This window comes from Danio rerio, chromosome 7 (genome assembly GCF_052040795.2).
Source record: "Danio rerio strain M-AB ecotype USA chromosome 7, GRCz13ab, whole genome shotgun sequence".
NCBI classification, from domain to species: Eukaryota; Metazoa; Chordata; class Actinopteri; order Cypriniformes; family Danionidae; genus Danio; species Danio rerio.
In genome coordinates, this window is record NC_141027.1 from 52,782,453 (window position 1) to 52,801,917 (window position 19,465).

The window sequence follows — 19,465 nt, forward strand, 5'->3', positions numbered from 1 at the left end:
GCATTGCATATGCTTTTTTTAAAAATAACATTTATTTAACAAATATTTTAGCACATCGAAAGTAATTAAATTACCTGTCTTTTGATTAAAACCTTTATGCAAAAAGATCAGAAAAAAAGGCAATATGCGACACATGACATGCATCGCTCTCATGCCACGTTTTGAGGATAAATTCGCTTTTTGGTGCTGCTTTGAATAAAATAAAACTATTAAAAAGCACATTAAAGACTACTCATAAAATAAAACATTCATAAAGGAGTATCTTATGAAAAAACACCAATTGAGGGGCTCCGCTTTGGGTTTTTAAAAGAATCAAGCAGCTTTAAAAATATAATTTGCTGAAGACAAATGACAGGGAAAAAAGATTGAACATATCGGGACTGTTAAAAGAACATTCCTCTTTGATATATTCTTTCGACTCCGACACATCAGCTAAGATTATGAACGACGGAGTGTCTCTCCTGCTTCAGTGGCGTGTCCAGCTGGTTATAAACGAGGAGGCGGAGAGAATGCGCTGCTTAGTTTCGGCTCGATATATTTAAATAAAAACTAACAACGAGCTGCTTATAACGCTCAAAAAGTTAAACTCAAATGCACAACCCTTGTTGGTTGCACCTGCGGGATGCACAATGAACCTAACGCGCCATAATTTTAATTCTATATTCGTGAAGAATGAGCCAACCGCATATGCTTAGTCCTGTTGGTCGGGACTCTGCTTTATAACTTATTAGTTTATTACAATAATCACACTTAGCTTTGCCATCGTTCTTCACCACATATAGCCACTCAACACATCTTGCGGTCCATCTTTAATGTTTAGATTATTGAAGGTGCTATTGACGTTTTGAGAAAAAAAAATTAATAGTACTGAAATTAAATTATTAAAAATAAACTTGCGGGACTTCATTTATGTCCTGCGGCAACATTATTTTTATTACACTTTAAGTGATCTGCTTGAGGTAGGTCACGTTTATCAATGGTAAGTTTTAGCCTAAGTTTACATCAATAACATAATGTGCATTGTCCTTTACCATACAAAAAAAAAAAAAAAAAAAACATTATTATACACCATAGTTGCCTGTAGCCTATAAAAATGCCGCAAATATTTTTAAATGCATTAAAAGGCAGGCACATATCTTAGGCTTAGTTTGTTCACACTCTGCCTGTATTAACATAAATGCTGTATTTTAATATGGCTTATTTTGATTAATTAGCTTTAACTGACAGCCTTTTCTTCTTTTTCCGCGGTTATGCGGCATTATATTTCACACGCATATGCAAGGTGACTGAATATGAAATTAAAATACAAAACATACTGAGCCATTAAGTAAAAAAACAAAACAACAGTTATACTTTAAAGCAGAACATTGACGCTTTGAAACAAAAAAAACGGAACTGAAACTAAATTATTAAAAATAAACCTGCCAGACTTAATTTATGTCCTATTTTCATTATTCATTTATTTTCATTATTCGTTTATTATTATGTACTATAATTGAAACATAAAATGTGATCGTAAATATAATCAACAACGAAAATGAAAATAAAAACGCAAATTAAAAATATAAATGAACATGTCTAGTCTTAGTTCTATCAAAATAGCAAACACTACATCTCTCTATATTTAGACTAAAAGACTGCTTTATTTATTTATTTATTTATTTAAGACTACTTATTTATACTGAATGTTTGTGCTTTCATTTTAGTTGTCTTTCATTTCTTCAATTCTATTTTCCAAAACGAATCCTCTTTGCACTTTATAAGTTTACAATAAACCAGGTAAAAAAAATTTAAATGTAAGTTGAGATGATCGCAAGTTCACAACTGTGAGGTGATGTGCTCTACCGGCAGGATAATCTATATTATTTTGCTGTTTTTCATATGCGCACTTTTAAGATTTGAGATTATAACATTGCCATGATAGTCAAAGAAATCAAAACATTATTTTCACCCCAACGCAATTTAATCGGGCACTGAAGGCTAATAACTTAATTCTTATATTTGCTTTTTGACTTCTCACCATGTATCTTTTCTACAGCATAGTATGGTGTAAGAGCATGTCTATTACCAGAAAAACTAAATTAAAATTATATTTTAATTGAACACATCACATCACATACAGTAAGCTACGCCTACAGAACAGTCTGTTTAGCATTGTGAAAAGGCAAAGCTGAATATCTGTGGTTAAAGTGCCACCCAGCGGTCAAATGCTGCTGACGCATCAAGTACCGCCGTCGCCGCGGTATGAATGGCGGCACAAGGAACACATTGAAGTAGTAACATCTGTATATAGTAAGAGGTAGTGATCTGTAATATCATCACTTTGTGGTATAATGTCTACGTCAATAACCTCGATTCCATAAGACAGAATTAGATCTAATGTATGCTTTAAGCGATGGGTTGGACCCACAACGTTTTGCTCTATCCCAAGTGAGTGTATTAAATCAATAAACGCGAGTCCTAGTGTATCGTTAGCGTCATCTATGTGGATGTTAAAGTCACCTACAATTAGCATTTTATCAGTTTTGACTAGTAAGTCAGAAATAAAATCAGAAAATTCTTTTAGAAAATTGACATAGGGTCCTGGGGGTCTATATATGGTGATTAAAGCGAGTGATAGCATAGGTTTTTGCATAGTATCTGGAAGCTGAACATTAAGCGATAATACTTCAAAGGAGCTAAACATAAGTCCTTTTCTCTGATTAATATTAAGGAAATCACTAAGGATTGATGCAATTCCACCACCACGACCAGTTTGACGAGCCTCATGTTTATATAAGAATCCTGGAGGAGTTGCTTCATTTAAGCTAATATAGTCATTTTGTTTCAGCCAGGTTTCAGTGAGACAGAGTGCATTAAGATTGTTTTCTGTTATTATTTCATTAATGATAAGTGCTTTAGGTGCAAGTGACCTGATGTTTAGGAGACCAAGCTTTACGAAATTTGTATTTTCACTTTCTACTGGTTTTTCTGGTTTGATTCTTAATAGATTTTTTCTGGAGCACACAGTACGTTTATTTCTTAATCTAATAATACGAGGAACAGACACAGTCTCTATAGGATTTGCCAGATATGCGTTACTGATGTTTAAGTGGGGTGAACAAGAGTCTAGGTGGCTATAATGTGAATTTTGTGAATTTTTACCTGCTAGTCAGATGGTGCGAAGTAATCTGGAGATGTTGTCCGACAGGAGTTCAGCTCCGGCTCGACTGGGGTGCAGGCCGTCAGCACGGAAGAGCCTAGGACGCTCCCAGAAAAGATTCCAGTTATTAGCAAAGAGCAATTTCTGTTCTTTACACCATGTTATTAGCCATTCATTCAGAGCTAAAAGTCTACTGAACCTTTCATTTCCTCGGCGGTAGGTAAGAAGCGGCCCAGAAACGATGATCTGCGTGGCGGGCGAGGTGCGTCGAACCGTCTCGATCAGGCTCCTGAAGTCCTTCTTCAGGATCTCCGACTGCCGGAGCCCGGTGTCATTTGTCCCCACGTGGAGGACAACGGCACCAGGGCTCTCGGCAGCGCCCAGGATGGTTGGAATCTATGTAGAAATATTTCTCACACGGGCACCAGGAAAGCCGAAAGTACGTACTTTATTACCTTTTGAGGAGGCGGCACGGACGTGATGAACGATCGAGTCACCGATGAAGGAGATGAGGAGCGGTTCTCCGTGGAGATCTCGAACACGGGAGGAGGAGACGTTCTGCCCCGGGATCTGGCAAGCACCTTACGCGGCTGCACCCAGGCGCCGTGGTAGCCGGGTGTCGGCGTGAACGACGCCTGGCCGAGCCGCGCCCCGGGTGCGCTGGGCCTGGACAGAGAAGGACGCGGGGTTGAGGTAGAGGAAATGATGTGGTTGTAATTTCCACGTACCTTAGATGATGAGGCGGCCTTAGCGTTAGGCACAACAAGCAGTTGTTCCTGCAGCCGCGTCCGCCTCACCAGAAGTGCCCGGATCTGGGACTCCACTTCTTCCAGCTCCAGCTCCAACGCCTCCATCGATGCTTCTCCTGCACACAAGGACAGAGACACAAGCGACATTTTACGGGGTAAAGAGCAAAGCCAGTAAGTCAAAAGTGTATGGTAAAAGAGGTCGGTAGCTTTAGCTGACCACCGGCACTAGCAGGCTAAAGCTACAAACAACAGGCGGATGCTGGAGGGCAGACCGTTTTAAAGCAGTTTTGTTTGTATAAATGTATTAAGGGTTTGTTCACCCTAAGTAGGAGAGACAAATACTTAGCGAATGAGGAAGAATTTTATGATTAAGATTTAAATTGCGAGTAAATAGCGAGTCCAAACTTCAAGCACACGCAGTAGGCGACCGAACGGAGACAGTGACGTCACTCGAGCATGCGCGAGTGAGACCTCACCTTTGAAGCCAGAGACCCAGGTTCTATCCCAGTCGTTGACATCAGTGTATGTTGTGTGTGTTTCTATGTATTATGTGTGCATATGTATAGAGTGTATTGTGTTTGTATATGTATAGAGTGTATCATGTGTTTATATGTATAGAGTGTATCATCTTTGTAAATGTATAGAATGTATCATCTGTGCATGTGTATAGAGTGTATCATGTGTGGATATGTATAGAAAGTATCATGTAGTTCAATGGTTAAGTGACTCCAATGAGAGTAACCCTTTCAAGCCAGAGACTTCTATGTTTAGAATGTATCATGTGTGCATATGTAGAGTGTATCGTGTGTGTAAATGTATAGGATGTATCATGTGTGTACTGTATATTTATCAAGTTTCAGTAGCTCAGTGGTTACGTGAATCCCCTCTCACGCTAGAGAACCAGGTTCTATCCCAGACCCTGACAAGAGTGTATCATGTGTATATGTATAGAATGTACCATGTGTGCATCTGTATAAAGTGTATGGATTGTATCATGTGTGTATATGTATAGATTATGTCATGTGTGCCTATGTATGGAGTATGTATGTAATGTATCATGTGTGCATATGTATAGAGTGAGACAAGAGTATACTATATATGTATAGAGTGTATCATGGATATGTATGGGATATATCCTGTGTTTATATGTATATAGTGTAGTATGTATCTTGTTTGTATGTATATAGAATGTATAATGTGTGCGTATGTATAGAATGCATCACGTGTGAGTATGTATGGAGTGCATCGTGACTCACCAGTGCATGTCAATTGGGTTCATCAGATCCCAGTAGCTGAGTGGTTAAATGACTCAACTTTCACCCAGACCCTGACAAGAGTGTGTCATGTGTATATGTGTGCAGATGTATACAATGTATCATGTTTGCATATGTATAGTGTATCATGTTTGTAATTGTATAGAATATATCATATTAGTCTATTAACATACTGTATCATGTTTGCATATGTATACAATGTATCATGTTTGTATATGTAGTGTATTATGTTTGTGTTTGTATAGGATGTATCGTGTGCATATGTATGGTGTGTGTGTATACAGAATGTATCGTGTGCATATGTATAGAGTGTATCATGTTTGTATATGTATAGAATGTATCATGTGTGCATATGTATGGTGTGTATTTGTACGGAATGTATTATGTGTGCATATGTATAGAGTATGTGCATATGTATGGAGTGCATCGTTCGTGGAACGGGTTCATCAGTTCCCAGTAGCTGAGTGGTTAGGAGACTTGCCTTTCAAGCCAAAGAACCGTTTTTTTCCCCAGTGATTTACATCATTGTGTTATGTATTTCTCTGTTTATAATGTTTGTATATGTATAAAATGTATCATGTCTGCATATGTATTTAGTGTGTCATGTTTGCATATGTATTGAGTGTATCATGTGTGCCCATGTATAGTGTGTGTATGTATAAAATGTATCATGTTTGTAAATGTATAGAATAAATCATGTGTGCATATGTATAGAGTGAATCATGTGTGCATATGTATAGAGTGAATCATGTTTGTAAATGTATAGAATGTATCATGTGTGCATATGTATAGTGTGTATATGTATAGAATGAATCATGTGTGCATATGTATAGAGTGAATCATGTTTGTAAATGTATAGAATGTATCATGTGTGCATATGTATAGAGTGTATCATGTTTGTTTATGTATAGAATGTATTGTGTGCATTTGTAGAGAATGTGTCATGTATGCATATGTATGGAGTTCATCGTTCGTTTGTATAGGTTCATCAGCTCCCAGTAGCTGAGTGGTTAAGTATCTTACCTTTCAAGCCAAAGACTCGGGTTCTATCCCTGTCCTTTACGTAATTGTGTCATGTGTTTCTCTGTTTATATATGTAAAAAATGTATTATGTTTGCTTACGTATTTAGTGTATCATGTTTGTATATGTGTAGTGTATCATGTTTGCTTATGTATTGAGTGTGTCATGTGTGCATATGTATGAAGTGCACCGTTTGTTGCATGGGTTCATCAGTTCCTGGTAGCTGAGTGGATAAGTAACTTACCTTTAAAGCCAGAGACCTGGGTTCTATCCTAGTTGTTTATGGTCATATGTTTCTCTGTGTATAATGTTTGTATATGAATAGTGTGTCATGTTTGCTTGTGTCTTATGTGTGCATATGTATAGTGTGTATATGTATAAAATGTATCATGTTTGTAAATGTGTAGAATGAGTCATGTGTGTATATGTATAGAGTGTATCATGTTTGTATATGTATTGTCTGTATATGCATTAAGTGTAACGTGTGCATATGTATTGAAGGTATCATGTGTGCGTATATATCGTGTATATGTATAGAATGTATCATGTATGCATATGTATAGAGTAAATCATGTTTGTAAATGTATAGAATGTATCATGTGTGCATATGTATAGTGTGTATATGTATAGAATGAATCATGTGTGCATATGTATAGAGTGAGTCATGTTTGTATATGTATAGAATGCATCATGTGTGTATCATATTATTATATGTATACAATGTATCATGTTTGTATATGTATAGTGTGTATATGTATAGTGTGTATATGTACAGAATGTATCATGTGTGCATATGTATAGAGTGTATCATGTTTGTATATATATATATATATATATATATATATATATATATATATATATATATATATATATATATATATATATATATATATATATATATATATATATATATATATATAGAATGTATCATGTGTGCATATGTATGGAGTGCATCGTTCATCGCATTGGTATATCAGTTCCCAATAGCTGAGTGGTTAAGTATCTCACCTTTCATGCCAGAAATCTGGGTTCTATCCCAGTTGATTAATGTCATGTGTTTCTCTGTGTATAACGTTTGTATATGTATAGAATGAATCATGTGTGCATATGTATAGAGTGAGTCATGTTTGTATATGTATAGAATGCATCATGTGTGTATGTGTATCATATTATTATATGTATAGAATGTATCATGTTTGTATATGTATTGTGTGTATATGCATAAAGTGTAACATGTGCATATGTATAGAAGGTATGTGTGCGTATTTATCATGTGTATATGTATAGAATGAATTATAAGTGCATACGTATAGAGTGAATCATGTTTGTATATGTATAGAATGTATCATGTGTGCATATGTATAGTTAATCATGTTTGTGAAAGTATCGTGTGCATATGTATAGTTTGTATATGTACAGAATGTATCGTGTGCATATGTATAGATTGTATCATGTTTGTATATATTGAATGTATCATGTGTGCATATGTATGGAGTGCATCGTTCGTCGCATGTGTGCATCAGTTACCAGTAGCTGAGTGGTTAAGTAACTCACCTTTCAAGCCAGAGACCTGGGTTCTATCCCAGTTGTATAATGTCATGTGTTTCTCTGTGTATAATGTTTGTATATGTATAGTGTATCATGTGTGTATATGTATAAAATGTTCCATGTTTATAAATGTATAGAATGAATCATGTGTGCATATGTATAGAGTGAATCATGTTTGTATATGTATAGAATGCATCATGTGTGTACATGTATAGAGTGTATCATGTTTGTATATGTATTGTGTGTATAAGCATTTAGTGTAACGTGTGCATATGTATAGAAGGTATCATGTGTGCGTACTTATGTGTATATGTATAGAATTAATTATGTGTGCATATGTATAGAGTGAATCATGTTTCTATATGTATAGAATGTATCATGTGTGCATATGTATAGTGTGTATATGTACAGAATGTATCATGTGTGCAAATGTATAAAGTGAATCATGTTTCTAAATGTATAGAATGTATCATGTGTGCATATGTATAGTGTGTATATGTATAGAATGAATCATGTGTGCATATGTATAGAGTGAATCATGTTTGTAAATGTATAGAATGTATCATGTGTGCATATGTATAGTGTGTACATGTACAGAATGTGTCATGTGTGCATATGTATGAAGTGCATCGTTCGTCGCATGGGTTCATCAGTTCCCAGTAGCTGAGTGGTTAAGTAACTTACCTTTCAAGCCAGAGACCCAGGTTTTATCCCAGTTGTTTACTGTCATGTGTTTCTTTGTGTATAATGTTTGTTTATGTATAGTGTATCATGTTTGCTTGTGTATCATGTGTGTATATGTATAAAATGTATTGTGTTTGTAAATGTGTAGAATGAATCATGTGTGCATATGTAGAGTAAATCATGTTTGTATTTGTATAGAATGCATTGTTTGTATATGTATAAAGTGTATCATGTTTGTATATGTATTGTGTGTATATGCATTAAGTGTAACGTGTGCATATGTATAGAAGGTATCATGTGTGCGTATATATCATATGTATAGAATGAATTATGTGTGCATATGTATAGAATGAATCATGTTTGTATATGTATAGAATGTATCATGTGTGCATATGAATAGAGTTAATCATGTTTGTAAATGTATAGAATGTATCATGTGTGCATATGTATAGTTTGTATATGTACAGAATGTATCATGTGTGCATATGTATAGATTGTATCATGTTTGTATATATATATAGAATGTATCATGTGTGCATATGTATGGAGTGCATCATTCGTCGCATGTGTGCATCAGTTCCCAGTAGCTGAGTGGTTAAGTAACTCACCTTTCAAGCCAGAGACCCGGGTTCTATCCCAGTTGTATAATGTCATGTGTTTCTCTGTGTATAACGTTTGAATGTGTATAGTGTGTATATGTATAAAATGTACTATGCTTGTAAATGTATAGAATTAATCATGTGTACATATGTGTAGAGTGTATCATATTATTATATTTATGTTTGTATATGTATAGAATGTATCATGTGTGCATATGTATAGAGTTAATCATGTTTGTAAATGTATAGAATGTATCATGTGTGCATATGTATAGTTTGTATATGTACAGAATGTATCATGTGTGCATATGTATAGATTGTATCATGTTTGTGTATATATAGAATGTATCATGTGTGCATATATATGGAGTGCATCATTCGTCGCATGTGTGCATCAGTTCCCAGTAGCTGAGTGGTTAAGTAACTCACCTTTCAAGCCAGAGACCCGGGTTCTATCCCAGTTGTATAATGTCATGTGTTTCTCTGTGTATAACGTTTGAATATGTATAGTGTATCATGTGTGCATATGTATAGTGTAAATATGTATAAAATGTACTGTTTGTAAATGTATAGAATGAATCATGTGTGCATATGTATAGAGTGAATCATGTTTGTATATGTATAAAATGCATCATGTGTCAAAAAGACTCGGGTTCTATCCCTGTCCTTTACGTAATTGTGTCATGTGTTTCTCTGTTTATATATGTATAAAATGTATTATGTTTGCTTACGTATTTAGTGTATCATGTTTGTATATGTGTAGTGTATCATGTTTGCTTATGTATTGAGTGTGTCATGTGTGCATATGTATGAAGTGCATCGTTTGTTGCATGGGTTCATCAGTTCCCGGTAACTGAGTGGATAAGTAACTTACCTTTAAAGCCAGAGACCTGGGTTCTATCCTAGTTGTTTACGGTCATATGTTTCTCTGTGTATAATGTTTGTATATGAATAGTGTGTCATGTTTGCTTGTGTCTTATGTGTGCATATGTATAGTGTGTATATGTATAAAATGTATCATGTTTGTAAATGTGTAGAATGAGTCATGTGTGCATATGTACAGAGTGAATCATGTTTGTATTTGTATAGAATGCATTGTGTGTATATGTATAGAGTGTATCATGTTTGTATATGTATTGTCTGCATATGCATTAAGTGTAACGTGTGCATATGTATTGAAGGTATCATGTGTGCGTATATATCGTGTATATGTATAAAATGTATCATGTGTGCATATGTATAACACACTATACATGGGCACACATGATACACTCAATACATATGCAAACATGACACACTAAATACATATGCAGACATGATACATTTTATACATGAATGAATCATGTGTGCATATGTATAGAGTGAATCATGTTTGTATATGTATAGAATGCATCATGTGTGTACATGTATAGAGTGTATCATGTTTGTATATGTATTGTGTGTATAAGCATTTAGTGTAACGTGTGCATATGTATAGAAGGTATCATGTGTGCGTACTTATGTGTATATGTATAGAATAAATTATGTGTGCATATGTATAGTGAATCATGTTTCTATATGTATAGAATGTATCATGTGTGCATATGTATAGTGTGTATATGTACAGAATGTATCATGTGTGCATATGTATAGAGTGAATCATGTTTCTAAATGTATAGAATGTATCATGTGTGCATATGTATAGTGTGTATATGTATAGAATGAATCATGTGTGCATATGTATAGAGTGAATCATGTTTGTAAATGTATAGAATGTATCATGTGTGCATATGTATAGTGTGTACATGTACAGAATGTGTCATGTGTGCATATGTATGAAGTGCATCGTTCGTCGCATGGGTTCATCAGTTCCCAGTAGCTGAGTGGTTAAGTAACTTACCTTTCAAGCCAGAGACCCAGGTTTTATCCCAGTTGTTTACTGTCATGTGTTTCTCTGTGTATAATGTTTGTTTATGTATAGTGTATCATGTTTGCTTGTGTATCATGTGTGTATATGTATAAAATGTATTGTGTTTGTAAATGTGTAGAATGAATCATGTGTGCATATGTAGAGTAAATCATGTTTGTATTTGTATAGAATGCATTGTTTGTATATGTATAGAGTGTATCATGTTTGTATATGTATTGTGTGTATATGCATTAAGTGTAACGTGTGCATATGTATAGAAGGTATCATGTGTGCGTATATATCATATGTATAGAATGAATTATGTGTGCATATGTATAGAATAAATCATGTTTGTATATGTATAGAAAGTATCATGTGTGCATATGTATAGAGTTAATCATGTTTGTAAATGTATAGAATGTATCATGTGTGCATATGTATAGTTTGTATATGTACAGAATGTATCATGTGTGCATATGTATAGATTGTATCATGTTTGTATATATATAGAATGTATAATGTGTGCATATGTATGGAGTGCATCATTCGTCGCATGTGTGCATCAGTTCCCAGTAGCTGAGTGGTTAAGTAACTCACCTTTCAAGCCAGAGACCTGGGTTCTATCCCAGTTGTATAATGTCATGTGTTTCTCTGTGTATAACGTTTGAATGTGTATAGTGTATCATGTGTGCATATGTATAGTGTAAATATGTATAAAATGTACTGTTTGTAAATGTATAGAATTAATCATGTGTGCATATGTATAGAGTGAATCATGTTTGTATATGTATAAAATGCATCATGTGTCAAAAAGACTCGGGTTCTATCCCTGTCCTTTACGTAATTGTGTCATGTGTTTCTCTGTTTATATATGTATAAAATGTATTATGTTTGCTTACGTATTTAGTGTATCATGTTTGTATATGTGTAGTGTATCATGTTTGCTTATGTATTGAGTGTGTCATGTGTGCATATGTATGAAGTGCATCGTTTGTTGCATGGGTTTATCAGTTCCCGGTAGCTGAGTGGATAAGTAACTTACCTTTAAAGCCAGAGACCTGGGTTCTATCCTAGTTGTTTACGGTCATATGTTTCTCTGTCTATAATGTTTGTATATGAATAGTGTGTCATGTTTGCTTGTGTCTTATGTGTGCATATGTATAGTGTGTATATGTATAAAATGTATCATGTTTGTAAATGTGTAGAATGAGTCATGTGTGCATATGTACAGAGTGAATCATGTTTGTATTTGTATAGAATGCATCGTGTGTATATGTATAGAGTGTATCATGTTTGTATATGTATTGTCTGTATATGCATTAAGTGTAACGTGTGCATATGTATTGAAGGTATCATGTGTGCGTATATATCGTGTATATGTATAAAATGTATCATGTGTGCATATGTATAACACACTATACATGGGCACACATGATACACTCAATACATATGCAAACATGACACACTAAATACATATGCAGACATGATACATTTTATACATGAATGAATCATGTGTGCATATGTATAGAGTGAATCATGTTTGTATATGTATAGAATGCATCATGTGTGTACATGTATAGAGTGTATCGTGTTTGTATATGTATTGTGTGTATAAGCATTTAGTGTAACGTGTGCATATGTATAGAAGGTATCATGTGTGCGTACTTATGTGTATATGTATAGAATTAATTATGTGTGCATATGTATAGAGTGAATCATGTTTCTATATGTATAGAATGTATCATGTGTGCATATGTATAGTGTGTATATGTACAGAATGTATCATGTGTGCATATGTATAGAGTGAATCATGTTTCTAAATGTATAGAATGTATCATGTGTTGTTACGACCCTGTCTTCTCTTTCCTACCTTTCGGTGGCCTCGCCATGTGACGTCACCATTAATTAGTTAATTTATGGGTGGAGAAAGTATATATTTGAATTTTTTGTGAAGAACGGCACTTCCTCTGGTGGACCGTTATTCCACAGAGAGGTCATTTTGCTCCAACTCTTTTGTGTTGCCGTCTTATGTTTTGTTTTGTATTAGTTGAGAGAATTTCACCTGATTTCTTATTTATTTCAAATCCCTAGACAGTTTGTTATACTTTATTATTCCCTTTAATAAATGTTTTTTTCATTATATATCTTTTTGTGTGTCTGATCCTTTTTATGGTACGGTCGGGAGCGAGCGAGCAAGTTGGGTGGCTCGTCCGGCATTCCTTTATGCGGGTGAGTAGTTTTTTTGGATTGGCTATTCACCTTTATATACTAGAAACTCCGGTTAGAAAGAGTGTATCCAGCTGGGTTGTGAATACAATCCTTCCATCGGTGCACTGTTTGTTGTTTTGTTTATTATTTTGCCTTTCTTATTTTTGGAGGTTATCCTAGGTGGAGATTTTAATCTCTGTTGGGCGTACGCTTTCGGACTTTTGGTCTAAAGACCGATTGTCACTGAGCTCAGCGTTTAATGCCGCCCCGAGCCTGGTACACCTCTGAAGACTAGATAGGATTTAGTTAGTTTTCTTCTTAGATAGGAGCTGGAGTTTCTCTGAGTATAAAGGTGAATATATATTGTTACTGACGGCGTTTGTGATTCGTGCGCTTCTCTCTTCCTCGCGTACCTACGTGTCCGACTTGTGGTAAGTCTTTGAAGTTTTTTGTGAATGGGTAGATACGTAACGTTCAGTTGTAGTTCATTCCGAAGCAGTGGCTTATGGGAATTGTAGTTTTTGTACAGAGGGCAGTTTCCGGGTGAGTACGGGAGTGTTTGTTTGTTTATTTGTGTTGTATTCGTGAATGCTAATACAAAAATGTCTTTAGTACTCGATGATTTTTTTGCTTGTCCCTCGGAAGCTTTAATTGAGCGTTGTACAAAGGAAGAATTAATACTAATTGCCGAGCGTTTTAGCATCGATCTCACTACACATGATAAGAAAAAAAAGGACACCCTTATAGCAACTTTGAAACGATCTCTGGTTGAAAGGGGAGTTTTAGAGGTAAGAACTGCTGTTCTTTGTGAATCTTCAGTGTTTTCTTCCTGTGATATTGATGTGGAAAGTGAGTTAAAATTCCCAGAGATGTCAATACAAGAGAAACAGCTGTATTTAGATGCAGAAAACTCCGTGCTGATCGCGAGGGTCGCGCTATGAAAGAGAGAGAAACAGAACGGGAATTTGAAGCTAGGAAACTAGAACAACAGTTGTCTGTACGAAAATTGGAACTCGAGTTAGAGAGAGAACGGGAAGAGAGCGTTTCAGTTAAAGAAGTTGGAGTTGGAATTAGCAGCAAAACGAGCGGAAACACCTGACGTGCATCCGGTGCCAGAACAGTCGTCTGCATTAGTGTTTGATGTTCATCGAAACATGAGATTAGTTCCGCCATTTTCTGAAAAAGAGGTAGAGAAATATTTTGATCATTTTGAGCGTGTTGCTTTATCGCTGAAATGGCCAAAACAGTTTTGGACTTTGTTGTTGCAGTGTGTTTTCACAGGAAAAGCTCAAGATATTTATTCTGCTCTCACCCTGGAACAAAGTGGTGAGTATGAAACTGTGAAAACTGCTGTATTGCATGCATATGAACTGGTGCCTGAGGCATATCGTCAAAAATGTAGAAATTTAATTAAAACTGAAAATTGTACATTTGTTGAATTTGCAAGGGAAAAAGAGAGTCTATTTGAGCGATGGTGCACTTCAATGAAAGTTGAAACTAAAGAGCAGTTAAGAGAATTGTTACTTCTAGAGGAGTTTAAACACTGTGTTCCTTCTGCTGTAGCTACTTATTTAAATGAACACAAAGTGAGTAAACTTGCAGATGCTGCCATTATGGCTGATGAATTTGTTTTAACTCATCAGGGCACATTTAGTTCAGCCAGTTTTCGAAGTGACATGAATAAGTTTAGGTCTTGTCAAGTCAAACAAAAGCCTGCTGTGTTTGGACAAAATATAAGGGCACCTGTTGTTGGTAATATTGGAAAAACCACTGTTTCAAGAGACCTCATCTGTTTCTATTGCAAAAAGTCTGGCCATAAAATTTTTGAATGCCCTGTTCTGAAAAAGAAAGAGAAATTTTCAAAACCTGTTTCTCTTGTCGCCCCATCGACTGTAGATGACACTTTCATAGAAAGTGCTGGTCATTTATCTCATTCCTGTGGTGCATTGTTTGACCAAAAGGTGAATGATTTTGTTGATTATACACCCTTTATCACTGAAGGAGCTGTGTCTTTATTAGGTTCTGAGGAAATGGTCCCTGTGCGTATCCTCCGAGACACTGGATCAGCACAGTCATTTCTTTTGGAAGGAGTGTTGCCTTTAAGTTCTGAAACTGCTACTGGAACTTGTGTATTGGTAAGAGGTTTTGAAATGGGATTTGTTGACGTGCCATTACACCGAATTCATCTTTCCTCAACCATAATCTCTGGTGATGTTGTAGTTGGTGTTCAATCTGCACTTCCAGTTCCTGGAATTACATTTATTTTAGCAAATGATTTAGCTGGGGGAAATGTTTGGGGAGAGAGTAAGGTGACTGCTTTGCCCATAGTAATATCTGCACCTAGTAAATCTGAGGTTGAAAAGAGTAACATCTTCTCTAATTTGTTTCCAGCCTGTGCAGTCACCCGATCGATGGCAAAACAACTGCCTGAAAACCAAGCTACAGATGTTTCACTTGGTAACACTTTCTTTTCCACTATTGATTCGGGTGAATTTACATGTGATCTGCCAGAGAGTCCTGAAAAAGACAAAAATATCTGCTCTTCACTATCCCCTGATCTGGAGGAAATTACAAATTCACCCCAAAGCCTAGACTCTGATGCCACTGAGGTCTTACATACTGTTCCTTCTGATGTTGATAAGTATCCTTTAACTTCTCTGTTGCAGGTTCCCAGAGAGGAACTAATTCATGCACAGCAGCTTGATGACACATTGAAAACCGTAGTCTCCCAAGCAGGGTCTAATATGGGTGATCTTTCTTCTTATTTCTTTGAAGATGGTCTACTTTGTCGGAGAGTGGCCATGTTTGATGACAGTTTAAAGTCTAGAACCCAGATTGTAGTCCCTCTTGCTTTTAGGGAATCTGTGATGCAGTTAGCCCATCAAGGACTCGCTGGTCATACAGGCGTTCGGAAAACCTATGATCGTATTATGCGACAGTTTTACTGGCCTGGAGTAAAACGAGATGTGGCTAGATTTATACGTTCCTGTCACACATGTCAACTTACTGGTAAGCCAAACCAAAAAGTGCCAACCGCTCCATTGCAGCCTATTCCTGTGACATCTAACCCTTTTGACCATTTGATTATTGATTGTGTTGGTCCTTTACCTCATTCCAGGGCTGGTCATCACTATCTCCTTACCATTATGTGCCAGACTACCCGTTATCCTGCGGCTTACCCACTGAGATCTATAACTACGAAGTCCATTCTGAAGGCCCTTACTGATTTTATGTCTATCTTTGGTATCCCCAAAGTGATTCAATCAGACCAAGGTTCTAACTTCATGTCCAAACAGTTCGCAAAAGCCCTCCGTCAACTTCGAGTTAAACACAATATTTCTAGTGCATATCATCCACAGAGCCAGGGAGCGCTTGAAAGATTTCATCAAACCCTGAAGTCTCTTTTAAGGTCATATTCTGTGGAGCTCGATGGTGATTGGGAAGAAGGCCTGCCATGGTTGCTATTAGCTATACGTGAGGTAACCCAAGAAAGTATTGGCTTTAGCCCAAATGAATTAGTTTTTGGACATGAAATACGAGGGCCCACTACTGTTTTGGCTGATGTGTGGCATTCATCTAAACCTCCAGACAACCTTATAGATTATGTAAGTGGTTTTCGTCGTAGGCTTTATGAGATGCAAGCTGTTGCTAAAAAGAAATTGGGTAAGTCACAAAAGAAAATGCAGCAACACTTTGACAAGAAGGCCAAATTTCGGAGTTTTCAGACAGGTGATCAGGTTTTAGCATTGTTGTCTCTTCCTACTAATCCATTCCAAGCAAAATTCACTGGACCTTACAGCGTAGCTAAACGTCTTTCAGACAATAATTATTTGTTGAATACTCCTGAACATCGGAAGAAAGTTCAGGTTTGTCACATTAATTTGTTGAAACCTTTTGTTGCTCCTGTTTGTTCTGCCTCTGTCAGTGTGGCGCCCCTATGTGATCATTCTGGTTTAGAACATCTCTCTGTGTTCCCTTCTCTGTCTTGCAGTATGGGTGAGGACTTATCTGAGAAAAATGAGGATGGGAGTCTTCTGTCCCAAGGGAAAATAGATGGACGCCTTAACAACTCTCAGATTCTTTCTGATTTGTCTGGTCATCTGTCTTATTTGACGGAAGATGAGAGAAATGACATCATTGAATTAGTGATGTCATTTCCTTCACTTTTTTTGGATGTCCCTGGTCGCACTACTGTCATTGAACATGACATTGATGTAGGAAATTCTTGTCCTATCAAACAAAATGCTTATAGGGTCAATCCAATAAAACGAGAGCTTTTAAAAAGAGAGGTGAACTACCTACTTGCTCATAATTTGGCTGAACCAAGTTTTAGTTCCTGGAGTTCCCCTTGTGTATTGGTGAACAAACCTGATGGTTCATATCGGTTTTGCACAGATTATAGAAGATTAAATTCTTTTACAAAACCAGACTGTTTTCCCTTGCCTCGAATAGATGACTGTGTAGATCATGTTGGCTCTGCCAAATATGTAAGTAAGTTTGATCTACTTAAGGGCTATTGGCAAGTACCTTTAACTGCTCGGGCAAGAGAATTATCTGCTTTCGTTACCCCAGACTCTTTTCTTCAATACACTGTGATGCCTTTTGGGGTCCATAATGCCCCCGCAACATTCCAACGATTGGTTAATCGTGTATTGCATGGAATGTTTGGATGCGAGGCTTATCTTGACGATGTCGTTTTGTATAGTTCTACCTGGTCTGAACATCTTGATCAAATCAAAGACCTATTTTCACGTTTGGCAGAGGTTAATTTAACAATCAATCTTGCGAAGTCCGAATTTGGAAAAGCCACAGTCACCTATTTGGGTAAAATAGTGGGAAACGGGTACGTTAAACCAATTGGAGCAAAAGTTGAAGCCATTTGTAATTTTCCAACTCCCAGTAATCGGCGTGAATTACGACGATTTCTTGGGATGATTGGTTACTACCGGAGTTTTTGTAAAAACTTTGCTAGTATCGTTTCACCTTTGACTGATTTATTGAGTCCAAAAATTGAGTACCAGTGGTCGGGGACATGTCAATAAGCCTTTGAAAATTGTAAGGCCTTGTTAGCTAGTTCCCCAGTTTTGACAGCTCCCGACTTTGAGAAGTCCTTCCGTCTCGCAGTTGATGCTAGTGGTTGTGGTGCAGGCGCGGTTCTTTTGCAAGAGGATTTAAATAAAGTAGAACACCCTGTAAGCTACTTTTCAAAAAAGTTTAATCGTCATCAACAGGTTTATTCCACCATTGAAAAGGAAGCCCTTGCTCTTGTTCTGGCTGTACAACATTTTGAGGTTTATTTTGGGTCGATCGCCGCACAGATTGTTGTTTATACTGATCATAACCCCTTGGTTTTTTTAAATCGGATGAAAAACCGAAACCAACGAATCATGCGATGGAGTCTAATTTTACAGCCTTTGCATCTTGAAATTAAGCATGTGCGCGGGAAAGATAATGTGATCGCAGATACACTCTCTAGAGTATAACTATTCATATTGCATGTTTCACTTTTGTTGTTCTTTTTGCACTTCTAGGGCCCAGAGGTGCTGGAAGAGGAGGAAGAGTGAGCTGTTTTATGAAAGGATGTATTTCTGTAATTGTTTGCTAATTTTTTTTTCTTTTTGATTCTTTGCAGAATCTTTTTGAGGAGGGAGGTGTTACGACCCTGTCTTCTCTTTCCTACCTTTCGGTGGCCTCGCCATGTGACGTCACCATTAATTAGTTAATTTATGGGTGGAGAAAGTATATATTTGAATTTTTTGTGAAGAACGGCACTTCCTCTGGTGGACCGTTATTCCACAGAGAGGTCATTTTGCTCCAACTCTTTTGTGTTGCCGTCTTATGTTTTGTTTTGTATTAGTTGAGAGAATTTCACCTGATTTCTTATTTATTTCAAATCCCTAGACAGTTTGTTATACTTTATTATTCCCTTTAATAAATGTTTTTTTCATTATATATCTTTTTGTGTGTCTGATCCTTTTTATGGTACGGTCGGGAGCAAGCTGGCCGTAACAGTGTGCATATGTATAGTGTGTATATGTATAGAATGAATCATGTGTGCATATGTATAGAGTGAATCATGTTTGTAAATGTATAGAATGTATCATGTGTGCATATGTATAGTGTGTACATGTACAGAATGTGTCATGTGTGCATATGTATGAAGTGCATCGTTCGTCGCATGGGTTCATCAGTCCCCAGTAGCTGAGTGGTTAAGTAACTTACCTTTCAAGCCAGAGACCCAGGTTTTATCCCAGTTGTTTACTGTCATGTGTTTCTCTGTGTATAATGTTTGTTTATGTATAGTGTATCATGTTTGCTTGTGTATCATGTGTGTATATGTATAAAATGTATT

General features: G+C 36.4%; 1 protein-coding gene across 1 annotated transcript; it reads right to left on the reverse strand.

The window, feature by feature from the left end:
• Positions 1 to 2,406: 2,406 nt before the first annotated feature.
• LOC148679682 (uncharacterized) lies at positions 2,407 to 14,207 on the reverse strand. Its single transcript, XM_088651060.1, has 2 exons — positions 13,527 to 14,207; positions 2,407 to 4,150 (listed from the first exon to the last, which is right to left on the reverse strand). The coding sequence occupies exon 2, from the start codon at positions 4,036 to 4,038 to the stop codon at positions 3,556 to 3,558; it is 483 nt and encodes a 160-aa protein (XP_088507186.1). The 5' UTR covers positions 4,039 to 4,150; positions 13,527 to 14,207; the 3' UTR covers positions 2,407 to 3,555.
• Positions 14,208 to 19,465: the final 5,258 nt, after the last annotated feature.